The 16,736-nt window shown below is 51.8% G+C and overlaps 2 protein-coding genes and 1 long non-coding RNA gene across 8 annotated transcripts in view; all 3 read right to left on the bottom strand.

The window, feature by feature from the left end:
- Positions 1–16,736, bottom strand: part of LOC310712949 — a 2,318,697-nt gene that overhangs the window by 2,193,134 nt on the left and 108,827 nt on the right. The gene's annotated exons all lie outside the window — the stretch shown is intronic.
- The window catches only part of LOC310712937 (amino acid transporter heavy chain SLC3A2-like), a 128,534-nt gene that overhangs the window by 45,789 nt on the left and 66,009 nt on the right, over positions 1–16,736 (bottom strand). The window lies entirely within an intron of this gene.
- VASP (vasodilator stimulated phosphoprotein) overlaps positions 1–16,736 on the bottom strand; it is a 47,304-nt gene that overhangs the window by 2,747 nt on the left and 27,821 nt on the right. For 3 of the 6 annotated variants that reach the window (XM_083516272.1, XM_083516271.1, XM_083516268.1), the window contains 11 exons: positions 10,529–10,700; positions 9,013–9,181; positions 8,252–8,328; positions 6,889–6,952; positions 5,503–5,795; positions 5,273–5,370; positions 4,628–4,682; positions 3,963–3,996; positions 2,086–2,131; positions 1,783–1,848; positions 244–331 (listed from right to left, as the gene is read on the bottom strand). In XM_083516272.1, coding sequence (XP_083372398.1) covers positions 244–331; positions 1,783–1,848; positions 2,086–2,131; positions 3,963–3,996; positions 4,628–4,682; positions 5,273–5,370; positions 5,503–5,795; positions 6,889–6,952; positions 8,252–8,328; positions 9,013–9,181; positions 10,529–10,700 — 1,162 coding nt within the window. The remainder of the gene's footprint in view (positions 1–243; positions 332–1,782; positions 1,849–2,085; positions 2,132–3,962; positions 3,997–4,627; positions 4,683–5,272; positions 5,371–5,502; positions 5,796–6,888; positions 6,953–8,251; positions 8,329–9,012; positions 9,182–10,528; positions 10,701–16,736) is intronic. The other 3 variants (XM_083516269.1, XM_083516270.1, XM_083516273.1) reach the window with 3 other exon arrangements.

The raw sequence follows: 16,736 nt of genomic DNA, 5'->3' as shown, positions 1-16,736 counted from the left end.
TAAAAAGGAGTATCTTTGAAATAATCATTAGCTGATCTGTAGAAAATGTTATGGGGGCGAGAGAGAGAGAGACATTGCACATACTTTTGTAAACCAAGAAAATCTTTAATTAAAATAAAATAATAATAATAACAACAATAGGCTGAGATTCCTGCATTGCAGGGGGTTGGACTAGATGACCCTAGGGTGTCCCCTTCTCTGATTCTAGGTGACGTTAGCTTAGACCCAAAAAGGCAGGTTTACCTGTTTCACCCGTTCCAGCTCCGACTCGTCTCCTCCTCCGCCGCCACCGGCAGGTTCCGAACCGGTGATCGCTCCGGCGGATTTCATCCTGGGGTTGGCGAGAAAGTAAAAGAAGGATGTCAGGGGGGCAGGCTAAGCTTTGCAGCATCAGACCCGCCAAACAGGCAGCTGCCATCGAGTTTTCCACGAAATGCAAACAGCTGCTTCGGAAGGGGGGGTTTTCCCTGCAGGGAAACCACCTCCCTCTCCGGGGCTGCTATTTCGTTAACAAAAAACCAGGTGCGTTCGTTGCAAAAACCAACAGCCGATCTCGTTCGGCCCCAAGAGAGCACCAATAATGAAGCCAATAACCGATAATCATATTGTGATTATTTTATTGCGTGTCTATCCCACTTTTATTTCCAAGGTGGCGCTCCAGGTTCTCCCCCTCCCTCATTTAATTCTCCCCCACAAACAGCAACAGAGAGATGCAGCGACAGTGAGCTTTGTGGCCGAGTGGGGGATTCGAACCCAGGTCTCTCCTAGGTGCCAGTCCGATGCTCTAACCACTGTACCACACTGCTCGGGAACAGGGCTGGGTGGGACGCAGCCTACATAGCCCTCATACAGGAAGTATTTGCCTATGGGGGGGGACACTGGGGGGCAGGTTTGATTGCCTCTCTTCCTGCCTTGCATATTTTGCTCCCACAGAAAATTTTCTCTTTTTCGTTGGCAACAGAAACGCCCCCCGTGCTTTTATTAGATGCCACAGAGTCCCTGAATCAGCTCAGAAAGCTGTGCTTGGGTGCCAAACTCCCATCAGCCCAGCCACGGAGAAGGATGGGAGTTGTAGTTCAGCAGCGCCTGGTGGGGGCACAGATACCTCTCCACCCAGCCCGGTCTTAAAAGCAACCCAGAAGCGGGAGCTAAGTGGGCACCCTCTGCTCACGGAAGGCTCCAGGTACGTTGGAAGTCGGCCGCGATTCCTCCTTCGCGGCGGGTTGGGCTTCATGAGCCCTGGGGTGCCCTTCTATGGTTCTACGGGGGCACTTAGCAGATATAAGTCTATCCTCCACCAGGGCCAGGGCCTTCCCAGTGATGGCTCCGACCTGGTGGAATGCTCTGTCCCCTGAGACCAGGGCCCTGCAGGATTTAACCTCCTTCCGTCGGGCCTGTAAGACAGAGCTATTCTGCCTGGCCTTTAATTTGAATTCAGCATGATCTTTTATTTCCCTTCTCTTCCCTCCCCTTTTATGAAGATCACCCGCTCTGAGACCCCACAGCTAATTCTCCCCTGTCCTCCTCGCTGGCCCAAGTAGGACCAATTCAGCCAGCTAGCCCTGGGGATTACCTAATTGATTTTTGAATTTTATTGTTATTTATGTTTTTATACTGTATTTTATGCTGCTTTTACAATTCAGTGTTTTAAATTTGTCGTTAGCCGCCCTGAGCCCGGTTTTTGAACCGGGTAGGGGGGGTATAAATAAAAGTTTTTATTATTATTATTATTATTATTATTATTATTATTATTATTATTATCCAGCCCTCCCTGCCTGATACCTAGACTGGCCGAACTGTGGACGGGCTGCAGCTGAGGGTGTGGTGCTTCTCTGGGTCACTGTTGTCCTGAGCGTTGGGGGGGGGCAGAGAAGAGAAAGACTGAGAAACAGCTTGGGTGGGGGGCAAGCAAGATAGCCACCCCCCCCACCGCCTGCCCCCCACTTTGTGGGTCAAGGAGGGAGAGAAAACACAACACACAAACACACCAATTCCACTGGCTTCGTGGAAACTTGGTGCCAGGAAAAAAGGGCGGGGTGATTTCAGAGAAGCTGAAAAAGACCATGATGGACAGGTGTCACTTACCTGGGTAGCGTCGTGCTGGTCTTCTCCCAAGGCCTGCGGAAGGGATCTAGGACAAAGCAAGGAGGGAGAGGCTGGGTAGGGGGCTGTGGGTGGCAGAGGGGCAGACCCCCTGGACACTCTTGACTTCCTGCTGAAGCCCCCATTTAGCGTTCCGCAGGCGCCTGGGAACTCTAGAGCGAACGGCCCTCGCGTATCTCTAAAGAGACCGGCTGCTGGATCAGGCCAAGAGGAGCCCATCGAGTCCAGCACCCTGTTCTCACAGCGGCCAACGGCCCTCCGAGAACACAGGAGTCCAGATAGACTGCTCCTGGGCCTGGAAGCGCCATAAGAAAAGCCTAGCTTCTGGATTCATAATGATCATTTTACTATTTATACCCTACACATCTGGCTGGGTTTCCCAGCTTCCAGCACCTATAAAAGGTAAAGGGGACCCCTGACCATTAGGTCCAGGCATGGCCGACTCTGGGGTTGCGGCGCTCATCTCGCTTTCTTGGCCGAGGGAGCCGGCGTACAGCTTCCGGGTCATGTGGCCAGCGTGACTAAGCCGCTTCTGGTGAACCAGAGCAGCGCACGGAAACGCCATTTACCTTCCCGCCGGAGTGGTACCTATTTATCTACTCGCACTTTGATGTGCTTTCGAACAGCTAGGTTGGCAGGAGCAGGGACCGAGCAACGGGAGCTCACCCCGTGGCGGGGATTCGAACCGCTGACCTGCCGATCAGCAAGCCCAAGAGGCTCAGTGGTTTAACCCACAACGCCACCCACATCCTACCTTACTAGGAGTCAAATACTACCAGCACATCATATAGTTTCCTTTCAGCGTACAACGCGCCAAGAATTTCAAATCAGATTTCCATAACCTTTCCCAATCTGAAAGCTGGATAAAGTTAAAGGTAAAGGGACCCCTGACCGTTAGGTCCAGTCATGGCCGACTCTGGGGTTGCGGCGCTCATCTCGCTTTCTTGGCCGAGGGAGCCGGCGTACAGCTTCCGGGTCATGTGGCCAGCGTGACTAAGCCGCTTCTGGTGAACCAGAGCAGCGCACGGAAACGCCATTTACCTTCCCGCCGGAGTGGTACCTATTTATCTACTCGCACTTTGATGTGCTTTCGAACAGCTAGGTTGGCAGGAGCAGGGACCGAGCAACGGGAGCTCACCCCGTGGCGGGGATTCGAACCGCTGACCTGCCGATCAGCAAGCCCAAGAGGCTCAGTGGTTTAACCCACAACGCCACCCACATCCTACCTTACTAGGAGTCAAATACTACCAGCACATCATATAGTTTCCTTTCAGCGTACAACGCGCCAAGAATTTCAAATCAGATTTCCATAACCTTTCCCAATCTGAAAGCTGGATAAAGTTAAAGGTAAAGGGACCCCTGACCGTTAGGTCCAGTCATGGCCGACTCTGGGGTTGCGGCGCTCATCTCACTTTATTGGCCAAGGGAGCCGGCGTACAGCTTCCGGGTCATGTGGCCAGCATGACTAAGCCGCTTCTGGCAAACCAGAGCAGCGCATGGAAATGCCGCTTACCTTCCTGCCGGAGCGGTACCTATTTATCTACTTGCACTTTGAGGTGCTTTCGAACTGCTAGGCTGGCAGGAGCAGGGACTGAGCAACGGGAGCTCACCCCGTGGCGGGGATTCGAACCGCCGACCTTCTGATCGGCAAGCCCTGAGCTCTGTGGTTTAACCCACACGTAATAAATCTATTCCAGTGTCCTCTTTTCCCCAGGGAGAGCCAAATGCCTCAAAAGGGGAAGCCGCAATCAGGATTTGAACCCAGTAGCCATGGCAAGCCATGCGGTGGGTCTTCCGCTGGCCTGAGGGCCTTGTGCCCACCCTAGTCTATCGCCCGCCTTCGGGGTTCCTTTGCCTACCTGTGGTCTTGGCACCAGCGTCCGTGTCGTTTTGCTGCAGGGGAAGAAACAGAGATGGCAAATGAGACATGAGAAGCCACCAACCTTAGTCCCACACCCAGGGGGACCCTCCTGCTTTGCAAAGCAAAAACCAGAGAGGGACGCCAATCGCTGCCTCTCAGCCCAACCCGCCTCCCAGGGCTGTCGTTGTTGTTGTTGTAGTGAACTGGGAAGGGAGAGGGCAATGTTTGCCACCTTGCAGGAAAAGGCGCCATATAAACTGGCCCTACTACACAGCAGCCAATAATGCCCCTTTTCTGCATTTGCAAGAACTCGGTTGTTTGCCCTTTGGAACTCCCTGCCTCATGAGATGGAGCAGGCGCCTTCGCTGAACCCCTTTTTCAGCTCTAGCTGAAAACATCCTTGTTCAGACAAACCTGTGCAGACACTTAGAAAGGTATTTTTTTAATCTGTTCCATATTTGGTGGGTTTTTTTTCTTGATTTTATTTGTCTTTCATATATCAATTCGAGGTGTGTTTTTATTTTCAATCCAGCATTGGGAAAACTGCGTTGAAATAATAAATGAATGAATTTTGCAAGGGGGAATGAATGAAACCCAGATTTCTAAACTTCTGGTTCTCAAACTAGACCCTATGGGGCAGGGAAGGGGGGGCCGGGTACTTACAGGACCTTCATCTTTCTTTGGAATGGGTTTCTCACCCTGATCCGCAACTTTCCTCCTGGGGAGACAGGGGGGGGGGGGAAGAGAGAGAAACGGGTTGTTCCAAGATCGCCTCACTGCCTAGATGCCCTCTCATCGATCTATGGAAGCAGCCCTGTCATAGAACACCCCTTCTGTGTTTGTAATAAATCTAGCTTTTAGTGTGGCGGCTAGACTGTGAAACTCCCTGCCACTTGACACCAGGCAGACGCCTTCTCTGTGCACTTTTCAGCCAAACACATTCCTGCTTATGAAATTACTACACTTGTGGGCCGCCCTGTTCCAAGCAGGGCGCAAGACGGAGAAAAAGGAGTTTGGCTAGCTTCTCCTATGACTATTGGGAGAAAAACAGGCCTTGCCTGAGCCCAGAAAGGGGCTCCGTCTCACCTGGGTCCTCAGCCCTACCTGGAACTGCTGCCAGGGTCTGATCCTGGGCCCTTTTGCATGATGCACCTCAGAGCCAGGATCTTTTCCTTGACAAATTGAGAGCTAAGATCCTAGTCCTCAAGAGTCTTGGATTTAAATAGGAAGACTGGTACTCTGCGCCACTGAGCCAGGCCCCCTCACTGCCACCCACCCACCCGCCCCGCGAGGTTCCTCCGCACTCACCGCCGCGCCAACATGGCGCTCATTTCCTCCATGAGCCCCCCGCCTCCCCCTCCACTCGGCGGGGGCGCCGCGCCAGCCGCGGCCTTTGGCGCCTCCTCCTGCGGAAGAAGAACAGGGTTAAGTGTTAAGGCGCCGAGAGGGTGCCCAACTACAACTCCCACCTACAGCCTTGGGGGAAACCGGGCGCCTGAACTACAATTCCCGCCACCCGCGGAGTTGTCTGTACTCACCTTGCCAACTTTCTTGAGCTTTGCCCCTGCGAGGGCAGCAGCCAAGCCGGAGGGTGGGCCGCCCCCTCCCGCCGGGCCCTGGGGAGGCGGGAGGGGCGGCGCAGGGGGCGGCCCCCCTCCTGGAGGTGGAGGGCCAGGGGGGCCAGGCGGAGGGCCGGGCGGCGGCGGAGGTCCCGGAGGTGGTGGTGGCCCAGCCGGTGCTCCTGGTGGTGGGCCCGGGGGCGGGCATGGTGGGGCGGGCGGGGGTCCTGGTGGGGGCGGGGGTCCTCCTCCCGAAGGGGTCCCTGCAGGCACTGCAACAAGAGAAGTTTCGGTTGTGGCTCCAGCACGGCAGGGGGTTGAGCTGGATGACCCCACGGGGTCCCTTTCCAACGCTACACAGTTCTGCAGAATGTGGGGTTGCATCCATAGAGGGGCAAAGTGAGGCACCTCATCACAGCCACCCCACAAGCGTAGAACACCTGTGTGCCCAGCCCAAGGTATTTTCTTAGGTCACATCCGCACGTCACATTTAAAGCACTACGATAGCTCTTTAAACAGCCGCGGCTTCCTCCAAAGGATACTGGGAGTTGTAGTATGTTAAGGGTGCTATTTCCCCTCCCACAGCCATGATTCCCAGAGCTCCCTTCCCCCTCCTAGAACTACAACTCCCAGAACTCCCCCTCCCCCCTCCCAGAACTACAACTCCCAGAACTCCCTCTTCCACTCCCAGAACTACAATTCCCAGAATTACTCCTTCCCCCTCCCAGAACTACAACTCCCAGAACTCCCCCTTCCCCCTCCCAGAACTACAATTCCCAAATTTCCCTCTTCCCCACACAGAGCGACAATTCCCAGAGATCCCTGGGAAGGGGGGGGTGACTGTTAAAACCACTGACAATTGTACCTCCGGAAGGGGGATATAGTGCTCTCCTGACAACCCCCAGCACCCACCACAAACTACAGTTCCCAGGATGCTTGGAGGGCCGTACTGCTTTAGGCATAGGTGACGATGTGAGCTTGAGCGTTTAGCAGAACGCCCTCCATCCCATTCTCCCCCCCCCCCCAAATCCTCAGCCTGGGCGCGTTAATCCACACTAAACCAATTGTTTATTCTTCAGGCGCTCAGAGGCCGGCCGGCCTCCTCCCACCCACAGACTTTCGGGAGCGAGGTCACCCCACTTATGTTGGGGGGCGGAAAGGCTTTGTCGAGGGCACCCCCCCCCCCGCAAAACCCCCCATAAACCTCAAAGCACATTTCCAAGTCTCTCCCCGGAGCCATTACCAGCCAAGGTCCTGAAACGGAAAAGGGGTTTTGCACCCCACACTCGCCTAGGAGAGGGAGGGAGGGTTGGGGTCACCCCCTGGGTGCTGCTCGTCACCCCCCACCCCACCCCAGGGACCCACCTGAGATTGTCACCCGCCTCTCTCGCTCGGCTTGCTCCTGTTGCTCCCTCTCCAGCTGCTGCTGCTGCTGCTGCTGCCTGGAGTTTGGGGGGGGGGAGAAAAGAGAAAATCAGGAGCCCCCCTGCAGTCTGAGGGCCCAGGAGCGGCGGCTGGGCAGGATGAGGCCCATCTGGGCACGGTCCCCCACCCTCTCCTGTTTTCAGCCCCCTCCCCAATTGCTGCCACTCACTTCTGCGGCGGCTCGGGCAGAATCCCGGACACTGCAAAGCCACACATGGCCAGGAGCTGGGGCGGGTGGGGGGCAGCCCTCCAGGAACAGGGTGCTCTGCGCACGCTGGGAACAGGCGGCCGGAATGGAGGCGGCGAGTGGGGCGGCCGGGTGACCCGATGACCCCTCAAGCCGATTAGCAGCTAAGCTGGGAACGCCCTCTGCTGCGCATGGAGGCAGGAAGGAGGGCTGGGGGAATTAGCAGCAATTGTCTGCTGACCTGCGTACCGGATCGGACCCCCAGTATTGCCTGCACGGGCCGGCAGCTGCTCTCCAGGGTTGCAGAGGCAGGGGTCTCTCCCAGGGGTCTCTCAGCTGGGGACTGAGGCTGCTGTATGCCCTTTCCATTCTGGCCGAGAATGAATCAGAGCTAAATAGGGAGGCATGATTTGAACTGGGGGCCAAGGGAAGGAAAAGCTGGCGAGAGGGAGGCCCACTGGATTTGGGGAGAGGGGCTTGGTTACAGTGTCCGCCTCAGCCAAGGGACTCAATCGGGTGGCCCTCAGGGGTGAGCTGCTTTGCAGCCTCAGTTTGCTCCGTCTGTAAAATGGGCACGGCAGCAACCTCAGATTCGCGGGGATTTGTCGGAAAGCCAAGGACTCCTTGAAAACATGCAGCAATTTAACAAAGTGCAAAAGGAGATGTGAACGATGAAGTAATTAATAATTATTATTATTATTATTATTATTATTATTATTATTATTATTATTATTATTATTACCCTGGCCATCTGGCAGGGTTTCCCCAACCATTCTGGACGGCTTCCAACAGAATATTAAAATACAATATCCTATTAAACATAAAAAGTGACCTAGCCTGCTCCCCCCAAAATCCTTCCCCTCCCTCCCCTCTTTGCAGGGGGTTGGACTAGATGACCCTTTCCCCTCCAACGCTACCATTCTATGATCTTAAAGGAATTGAGGCTTGTGCCTCTTTTGAGAGCACAAGCACCGAGGACGCAGCCTGGGCCAGCCTCTGCCAACCCATCAGTCCCTGTGAACCTAAGCTTGGTACTAAACTGGAGTAGGCTGAGGCCCGGCAAGGCATTGCTCAGGGCAGTAAAACAACGCAGTAGCAGGGAGTTCCACAGAGCACGAAGTACCTTTTCTGCTGCTCTGCCATTTCTTCCGCTGTGGGGCCGTTCTGGATGGGCCGTGGAGCTGTTGAGTTCCCTGCGGGGTGTGAAAAAATCAGGATTTAGAGCCAGTTTGGCAGACCAGACCAGGGTGGGTCTCGCCCTTCTCCCTTGCAAGTTTAAGGCTGAGTATGCCTGCAAGACAATGACAAACTTAGGCAGCATCTTAAAAAGTAGAGACATCACCTTGCCAACAAAGGTCCGTATAGTTAAAGCTCTGGTTTTCCCAGTAGTGATGTATGGAAGTGAGAGCTGGACCACAAAGAAGGCTGATCGCCGAAGAATTGATGCTTTTGAATTATGGTGCTGGGGGAGACTCTTGAGAGTCCCATGGACTGCAAGAAGATCAAACTTCTCCATTCTGAAGGAAATCAGCCCTGAGTGCTCACTGGAAGGACAGATCCTGAAGCTGAGTCTCCAGTACTTTGGCCACCTCATGAGAAGAGAAGACTCCCTGGAAAAGACCCTGATGTTGGGAAAGATGGAGGGCACAAGGAGAAGGGGGCGACAGAGGACGAGATGGTGGGACAGTGTTCTCGAAGCGACCAGCATAAGTTTGACCAAACTGCGGGAGGCAGTGGAAGACAGGAGGGCCTGGCGTGCTCTGGTCCAGGGGGTCACAAAGAGGCGGACACGACTAAACAACAACAATCCCCGGCAAGATGGAAAACCTTTCCAGGACCCCCAGCAAGATGCCCCGATTCTTCCATCTCCCCCTCACCTGAATCCAGAGCCTCCAGGGCAGCCATCATCCCACCAGCAAACTGGCTAGCGTCCTCTTTGGTGCCAAAGTTGAGCCCCCAGACTTGGCGGGCATCTCGCCACTGGTGAAAGTTGGGCGTAGCCTGGTTGTATTTTAGCCCTTTCACGATGGGGCTGTTGATGACCACCTTTGGGAGAGGGAAGGGGGGCGTTAAAAAAAAAGCTGAGCCAAGAGGGAGTTTGCCAACTTGGTGCCCTGCAGCTGCCTCATAAAGACTACAACATCCATCAGCCTCAGGCAGGGTGAACAAGCATTTTGGACTGCGGTTCCCATCAGCGCCAGCCAGCAAAGTGATTTGTTGATGAGACCGATGGGCATCGTGGTCCAAAATAGCGGAAACCTCCCTGGTTGGCAAAGGCTGGACCGAGCAGGTCGGCGTAATGGGTGCAAAGGAGCCGCCAGTGTGGGTGCCATGGGCTTCAGATAAGAAGCAGTGACTGGCAGAAGGGTCTCCTCTGGGCTGCTGTGGGACCCTCCCCTGGTGCCAAACCTGACCCCTTTCCGGTGCCAAGACCTGACCCCTTTGACGCGACCTGAGAGCCAAGCGAGGCTCTGCTGCTCCTTCGGTTCCTTCCTTTTGTAACGGCAAGATATTCAGCGGGTCAAAATAAGAGGATGGGAAAGTCTGAGCTACCATCTCCATTCCGCGTTTGTAAGAAGTCGATAATTTAGTGTGGCCCTATTGGAACTCCCTGCCTGTTGACAGCAGCCTCAGTTTGCTCCGTCTGTAAAATGGGCATGGCAGCAAACTCAGATTCGCGGGGAGTTGTCGGAAGGCCAAGGACTCCTTGAAAACATGCAGTGGTTTAACAAAGTGCAAAAGGGGATGCGAACGATGAAGTGACCTAGCCAGCTCCCCCCCAAATCCTTCCCCTCCCTCTCCTCTTTGCAGGGGGTTGGAAGTCGATATTTTAGTGTGGCACTATTGGAACTCCCTGCCTGTTGACAGCAGGCAGGCGACTTCACAGCACCCTTTTCGGTGCATGCTAAAAACATTTATTTGTACCTGGAGAGGTTGGGAACATGGACACGTGCGTCCATCTGGTTTTTAGTTTACTGCTGAATTTAATTTTCTTCTAATCTATTAGCCTGTAATTTTACAGTTTTGTAAACAGCTTTGAGGCAGGTATAAATTCTACGAAATTACATAAATAAATAGGGGAGAGCCCCGAACACAGAACCATGCACTCCAGGAGAGGGAAAAATAAAGAGAAAGAGCCCTTTTGGGTACCAGAGCCAGGGGGGTTGCTATGGCGACACTGGAGTTGCTCTAACACAGGCTTCCTCAACCTCAGCCCTTCAGGTGTTTTTGGCCTACAACTCCCATGATCCCTAGCTAGCAGGACCAGTGGTCAGGGATGATGGGAAGTGTAGTCTCAAAGCATCTGGATGACCGAGGGTGAGGAAGTCTGCTCTAACATCACAGGAGGGGCAGACCTCCTCTTCCCTCCCTCATCTTTGCTGTGGTCCTTACCTGTTGGTCCGGCTGCATCTTTCTCCCCACGACCCTGAACGTGTTGTTGACGGGGCTGTGGTAGATCTGGATGCGGCTGAAGGCCTGGGGTCCGCTCCCCGCGGGCACCCATTTCTTGTTGGCATCGTCATACAGCATCACAGTGGCTCGGGTGGTGCAGACGACAGACTCACTGGGTTCAGGGAGGTGGGGGAAACAGGAAGGAGAGAGTGAGGCTAAGCCAGGGCACAAAGACCCCCACCAGGAAAAGCGTGGGGCAACACAGACACACACACTTTGAGGGTACCAGTGTAAGATGCATCGTCAAAAGAACTAGGCTTCTATATGATCTTGGCACCTAGGATAGCTAATTGCAGCTCTTTTTGAAAAAAAATAATTTTTACTGAATGATTTTATGCTACAAAAAACATTACAACCATACTACCACAAAATACAATTGAGAAATAAAAATTACATGCATCAATATTTTGTTTGTTTTTTGTTATTTACTACCTTATTTCCTCCCAAACATTCCATACAAAACACACACACACAAAATTAATAATGATAAAAATGAAAATAAATATTTCCCCCCTTTTTTATCGTACAAAACCTTTTCTTCAGTTTTGACTTCCTGTCAAGTCCCATCGCATATGTTTTATCTTACAATTGAATGTACACAAAACAATAAACCTTTCGATATAAATTTTCCAATGCATTCAGAAAACATAATAAATCCTTAAGTGTTATCCACCTCCTTTTACTTCCTTTGTCACTCAAATGCTAATTGCAGCTCAATGGAAAAACAGCCCAGAATTTTACACTGGGCGCTGGGTAGCACTCAGTCCGGAACTGAGATACAATCGAGAAAATTACACATAAATTGAGATTTCAACAGGGACGACCTGCATTCTTTGGCTACATATATAGCAGAATCGACATTTTCAAAACAACTCTCATCGCAGGCTGGCACATCTGGAACTTGACTCGATAATTCCCTTATTTATTTCACAAACCACCAAATAACGTCAATGTTCTTTACAGCGGCACCTTGGTTCTCAAGCGCCTTGGAACTCAAACAACTTGGAACCCAAACACTACAAACCTGGAAGTAAGTGTTCCAGTTTGCGAACGTTTTTCGGAAGCAGAACATGCTCTGTTTTGAGTGCTATGCTTCTGATCTGAGTGTTACACTTCTGTTTTGAGTGCTACGCTGACATCTGTTTTTGCTATACATTTTTCATTATTGCAGCTTTCATTTTTTTTTTTTTGTGACTGTGTGGAACCCAGTTCAGCTGCTGATTGACTGTGTAACTGAAGTACAGTGGTACCCCGCAAGACGAACGCCTCGCAAGACGGAAAACCCGCTAGACGAAAGGGTTTTCCGTTTTGGAGGCGCTTCGCAAAACGAATTTCCCTATGGGCTTGCTTCGCAAGACGACAGCCCATAGGGAAATCTCCGGGACAGCGGGGAAGCGCAGCACGGCTTCCCCACTGTCCTCGGACCTCCTCCCGCCACCCGGCTTCGGAACGAAGCTCCGATGCCGGGCGGGGGGGGGGGATGCCTCCTCCCGCCGCCCAGCTTCGGATGGCTTTCCTGAAGACTTGGGGTGGGAGGAGGGTTTTCCTTCCCACCGCCAACATTCAGAATGCTGTTCTGAATGTTGGCGGTGGGGAGGAAAAACCCTCCTCCCACGCAAGCCCCGGGAACAGAGGAGAAGCACTGCGCCCCTTCCCCTCTGTTCCCGTACCTGTCCTGAAGGCTTGCGGTGGGGAGAAAAGCCCTTCTCCGCACCGCCAGCCTGGCAAGCGGTTTCCCTAGGAACGCATTAATTGATTTTCAATGCATTCCTATGGGAAACCGTGCTTCGCAAGACGAAAAACTCGCAAGAAGAAAAAACTTGCGGAACGAATTAATTTCGTCTTGCGAGGCACCACTGTACATTGTTTAATGCTTTCATTTTATGGATCGATGGTCTCGTTAGATAGTAAAATTCATGTTACGTTGCTGTTTGGGGGGTTGTTTTTAAAAGTCTGGAACGGATTAATCCATTTCGCATTGCTTTCTATGGGAATGTGCACCTTGGTTTTGGAACGTTTTGGTTTTGGAGTGAACTTCCGGAACGGATAAAGTTTGAGAACCAAGGTACCACTGTACTTAGATTTTCATTATTTTGACCCCTGCGTACACATTCCACACGCTTAGTTTCCAGTTTTGTTCTTCATCTTTTTATTTTTACGCATCGTAAAATGAAATAAAAAATATTTACAAACACACACACAATATCCCAGCCCCGAACTTCTTTCAATACAGTCAAATTTAGAACAGTAGCTGGTAAAAAGCAGGTAGAAAACACTCCATTCCCATCTGAAGAAAACACTACCCGAGGAAGAGGAAGGAGCTGTTCCGATGGCATTAAGCAAATTGCATTTCTCCATTATGCAAACATGAACAGAACCCTATTCTTCTCTGTGCTCAGTTTTAAAAGAGAGAAGTTGACAGTCTGAGGACTGCAATGTTATACTGCAATGTTTATTTATTTAAAAGCTTTCTGTATTGCTTTTATGACAAAACTGCCCCCCAAATGCATAAATAAATGAGTTCTTAAGGCCCATTTCACAGACACCAGAGATGAGGGCTGCCTGATATCACTCGGCAATGGGTTCTGTAACTGGAGAGCAGGGGACTCAGAAAAGGGCACGTTCCTTAAGAAATTGCTCTCAATTTGTGGACTCCAACTTTTTGACCCGACAGCCATCAGGGTTGCCACTTTTTTATTTAAAAAACTAGCCTTGCTCCTCTGCATCCTAACATGCCAAAAGGGGGGGGGGCAAGTGATGCTCTCCCCTGTCTATTGAAGAAGCATACCTTTGCTGGAAAATTTTAACTTCCCCCTAAAAAAAACCACTCGCAATTGATGTGCATGGCTGCAGTTAAAGGCAGAGGAGCAGGAGCAAGAAAAAAAGTTGGCAACCCCAGTTGAGATGCTGCAAATTTTTTTCCACGGAATTCAGAAGCATGCCTTGTGAGGCCTGTCACAAACACAGCGAGATCCTGACACATGGCCTCCATCGGTGTGGATGGAAAGTTCTGGAAAGCATCAAGTCACAGAAGCCCCAAACAAGAGGCAGGAGAAATGTAATGTTGGCAGGGAAAAGAGTTTCCGCAGCCCCTTCTGCCTGGATTCCCCAGAGGTCCAGCCTTATATGGGTCCTCAGGGGCCAGTGGCGGGGGGGGGGGGGCAAAGGCACGTGCTTGCCCCTGGAGCCTCTGGGCTTCTTCCTCTTGTCTCCAGCCTCCTCTGCTCCCCCCAGCTCTCCTGCTTTAACAGCACTGAGAGCCAGGCAGAAATCCATCAGGAGCAGCTCACTTTGCCACAGACAGCTGCCCCTGTTGAACGGCTGCCTGCTCAAGGCAAGATGCAACAGGACAGGAGCGGCCAGATGGCTGAGAGTCAGCTAAATACGTATATATACCCAACGGGGAAATGGGAACCAACAAACGCCTGACCAAGGATAAGATTTGGAGACTTGTGAAATAGGTTTGGGGACTTTGAGAAATACGGCCCACATTTTAAGCCACCTGTTCTACAATTAAAAATTGGGAAAGGAGTACGACAAGGCTGTATATTGTCTCCCTGCTTATTTAACTTATATGCAGAATTCATCATGCGAAAGGCTGGGCTGGATGAATCCCTAGGCAGAATTAAGATTGCCGGAAGAAATATCAACAACCTCAGATATGCAGATGACACAACCTTGATGGCAGAAAGTGAGGAGGAATTAAAGAACCTTTTAATGAGGGTGAAAGAGGAGAGTGCAAAATATGGTCTGAAGCTCAACATAAAAAAAGAAGATAATGGCCACTGGTCCCATCACCTCCTGGCAAATAGAAGGGGAAGAAATGGAGGCAGTGAGAGATTTTACTTTCTTGGGCTCCATGATCACTGCAGATGGTGACAGCAGCCACGAAATTAAAAGACGCCTGCTCCTTGGGAGAAAAGCAATGACAAACCTAGACAGCATCTTAAAAAGTAGAGACATCACCTTGCCAACAAAGGTACGTATAGATAAAGCTCTGGTTTTCCCAGTAGTGATGTATGGAAGTAAGAGCTGGACCAAAAAGAAGGCTGATCGCCGAAGAATGGATGCTTTTGAATTCTGGTGCTGGAGGAGACTCTTGAGAGTCCCATGGACTGCAAGAAGATCAAACCTGTCCATTCTGAAGGAAATCAGCCCTGAGTGCTCACTGGAAGGACAGATCCTGAAGCTGAGGCTCCAAGACTTCGGCCTCCTCATGAGAAGAGAAGACTCCCTGGAAAAGACCGTGATGTTGGGAAAGATGGAGGGCACAAGGAGAAGGGGACAACAGAGGACGAGATGGTGGGACAGTGTTCTCGAAGCTACCAGCATGAGTTTGACCAAACTGTGGGAGGCAGTGGAAGACAGGAGTGCCCGGTGTGCTCTGGTCCAGGGGGTCACGAAGAGGCAGACATGACTAAACGACTCAACAACAACAAATTCTACAATTAAGTTCATTGGCTAGCCAATAACATTCTCTTTCATCCTAAGCTACCTCACAGGGCTGTTGTTGCGAGGGATAAAGTGGGGAAGGAGCGAGGCCAAACCACCCTGAACATCTTAGAGGGTAAACTGGTGATAAATAAATACGCTGGGAGGGATGATGGAAGCCGTACTCCTCTGCCACAGCTGGCTGCCGGGGATTATGGGAGTTGTAGTCCAATGCTACCTGGAAAAGCCACAGAAATCCCTCAATCCTGGTTTAACCCAGCTTCCGGCCTTAAGCTCAGTGAAAACCAGGTGCCTTTGGGGAAATCAACAACACACCCATTTTGGCTAGTAGCCCCCGATAGCAATGAATTTTTCTCATCCTCTTTTAAGTTACCATATTTTTCGCCCTATAGGATGCACTTTTCCCCCCTCCAAAAATGAAGGGGAAATGTGTGTGCGTCCTATGGGGCGAATGCAGGCTTTCGCTGAAGCCTGGGGAGCGAGAGGGGTCGGTGTGCACCGACCCCTCTCGCTCTCCAGGCTTCAGGAAGCTATCCGCAAGCCTTGCAAGCCCGGTAGGAGTTCCCGCGGGCTCACAAGGCTTGCGGGCAGCAGCCTGCAGCCCACAAGCTTGGGGGACAGCGGGGAGGCGCAGCGCCGCCATCCCGCTGTTCCCCGATCTGGTTTGGAGGCTGGCGCTGGGGAGACGCGCGCTTCTCCCCAGCGCCAGCCCCACAAGCTCGGGGGACAGCGGGGAGGCGGAGCGCTGCCATCCCGCTGTTCCCCGACCTGGTTTGGATTCCCCGACCTGGTTTTGGGGGGGAAAATAAAGGGGAAAAAAATTCCTTTATTTCCCCCCCAAAAAAACTGGGTATGTCCTATGGGCCAGAGCACCCTATGGGATGAAAAATACGGTAAGTTGGTGGCCATCCCTGCCTCATGAGGGAGGGAGTTCCACAGGCTAACTCTGCGCTGTGTGAAGAAGTCCTTCCTTTTATCAGTCTCGAATCTTCCAACATTTGGCTCCCTCCTCAGACACCCGTTAGTTCCAGGGCGGTGAGAGAGTGAGACAAAATTTTCCTGACGCTACTTTCTCCATGCCATGAATAATTTTATAAACTATCATGTTGCCACTTACACGACTTTCTCCTAAACTCAGAGGTCCCAAACGCTGCAACCTTTTATTCATAGGAGAGTCCCTCCCCTTGATCATCTCAGATGCGGTTTTCTGTACCTTTTCCAAACTCTGCTATGTCTTTTCTGAGTTAAGGCAACCAGAACAACACACAGTGTCCCAAACGCAACCAGATCACAGATTTGCACAACGGCATTCTATGAGCAGTTTTATTTTGAACCCATTTCTGAATTATCCAATTATCTGGTTATCTCCCGCTTGGACTACTGCAATGCGCTCTACATGGGGCTCCCTTTGAAGGTGACCCGGAAACTACAACTAATCCAGAATGCAGCAGCCAGACTGGTGACTGGGAGTGGCCACCAAGACCACATAACACCGGACTTGAAAGATCTACATTGGCTCCCAGTACGTTTCCGAGCACAATTCAAAGTGTTGGTGCTGACCTTTAAAGCCCTAAACGGCCTCAAAGGCCCAGTATACCTGAAGGAGCGTCTCCACCCCCATCGTTCTGCCCGGACACTGAGGTCCAGTGCTGAGGGCCTTCTGGCAGTTCCCTCCCTGCAAGAAGCCAAGTTACAG

This window comes from Podarcis liolepis (genome assembly GCF_965112155.1).
Source record: "Podarcis liolepis genome assembly, chromosome: 7".
Classification (NCBI taxonomy): Eukaryota; Metazoa; Chordata; class Lepidosauria; order Squamata; family Lacertidae; genus Podarcis; species Podarcis liolepis.
The sequence above is the reverse complement of the archived record's forward strand: the minus strand, read 5'-3'. Positions and strand labels throughout refer to the sequence as shown.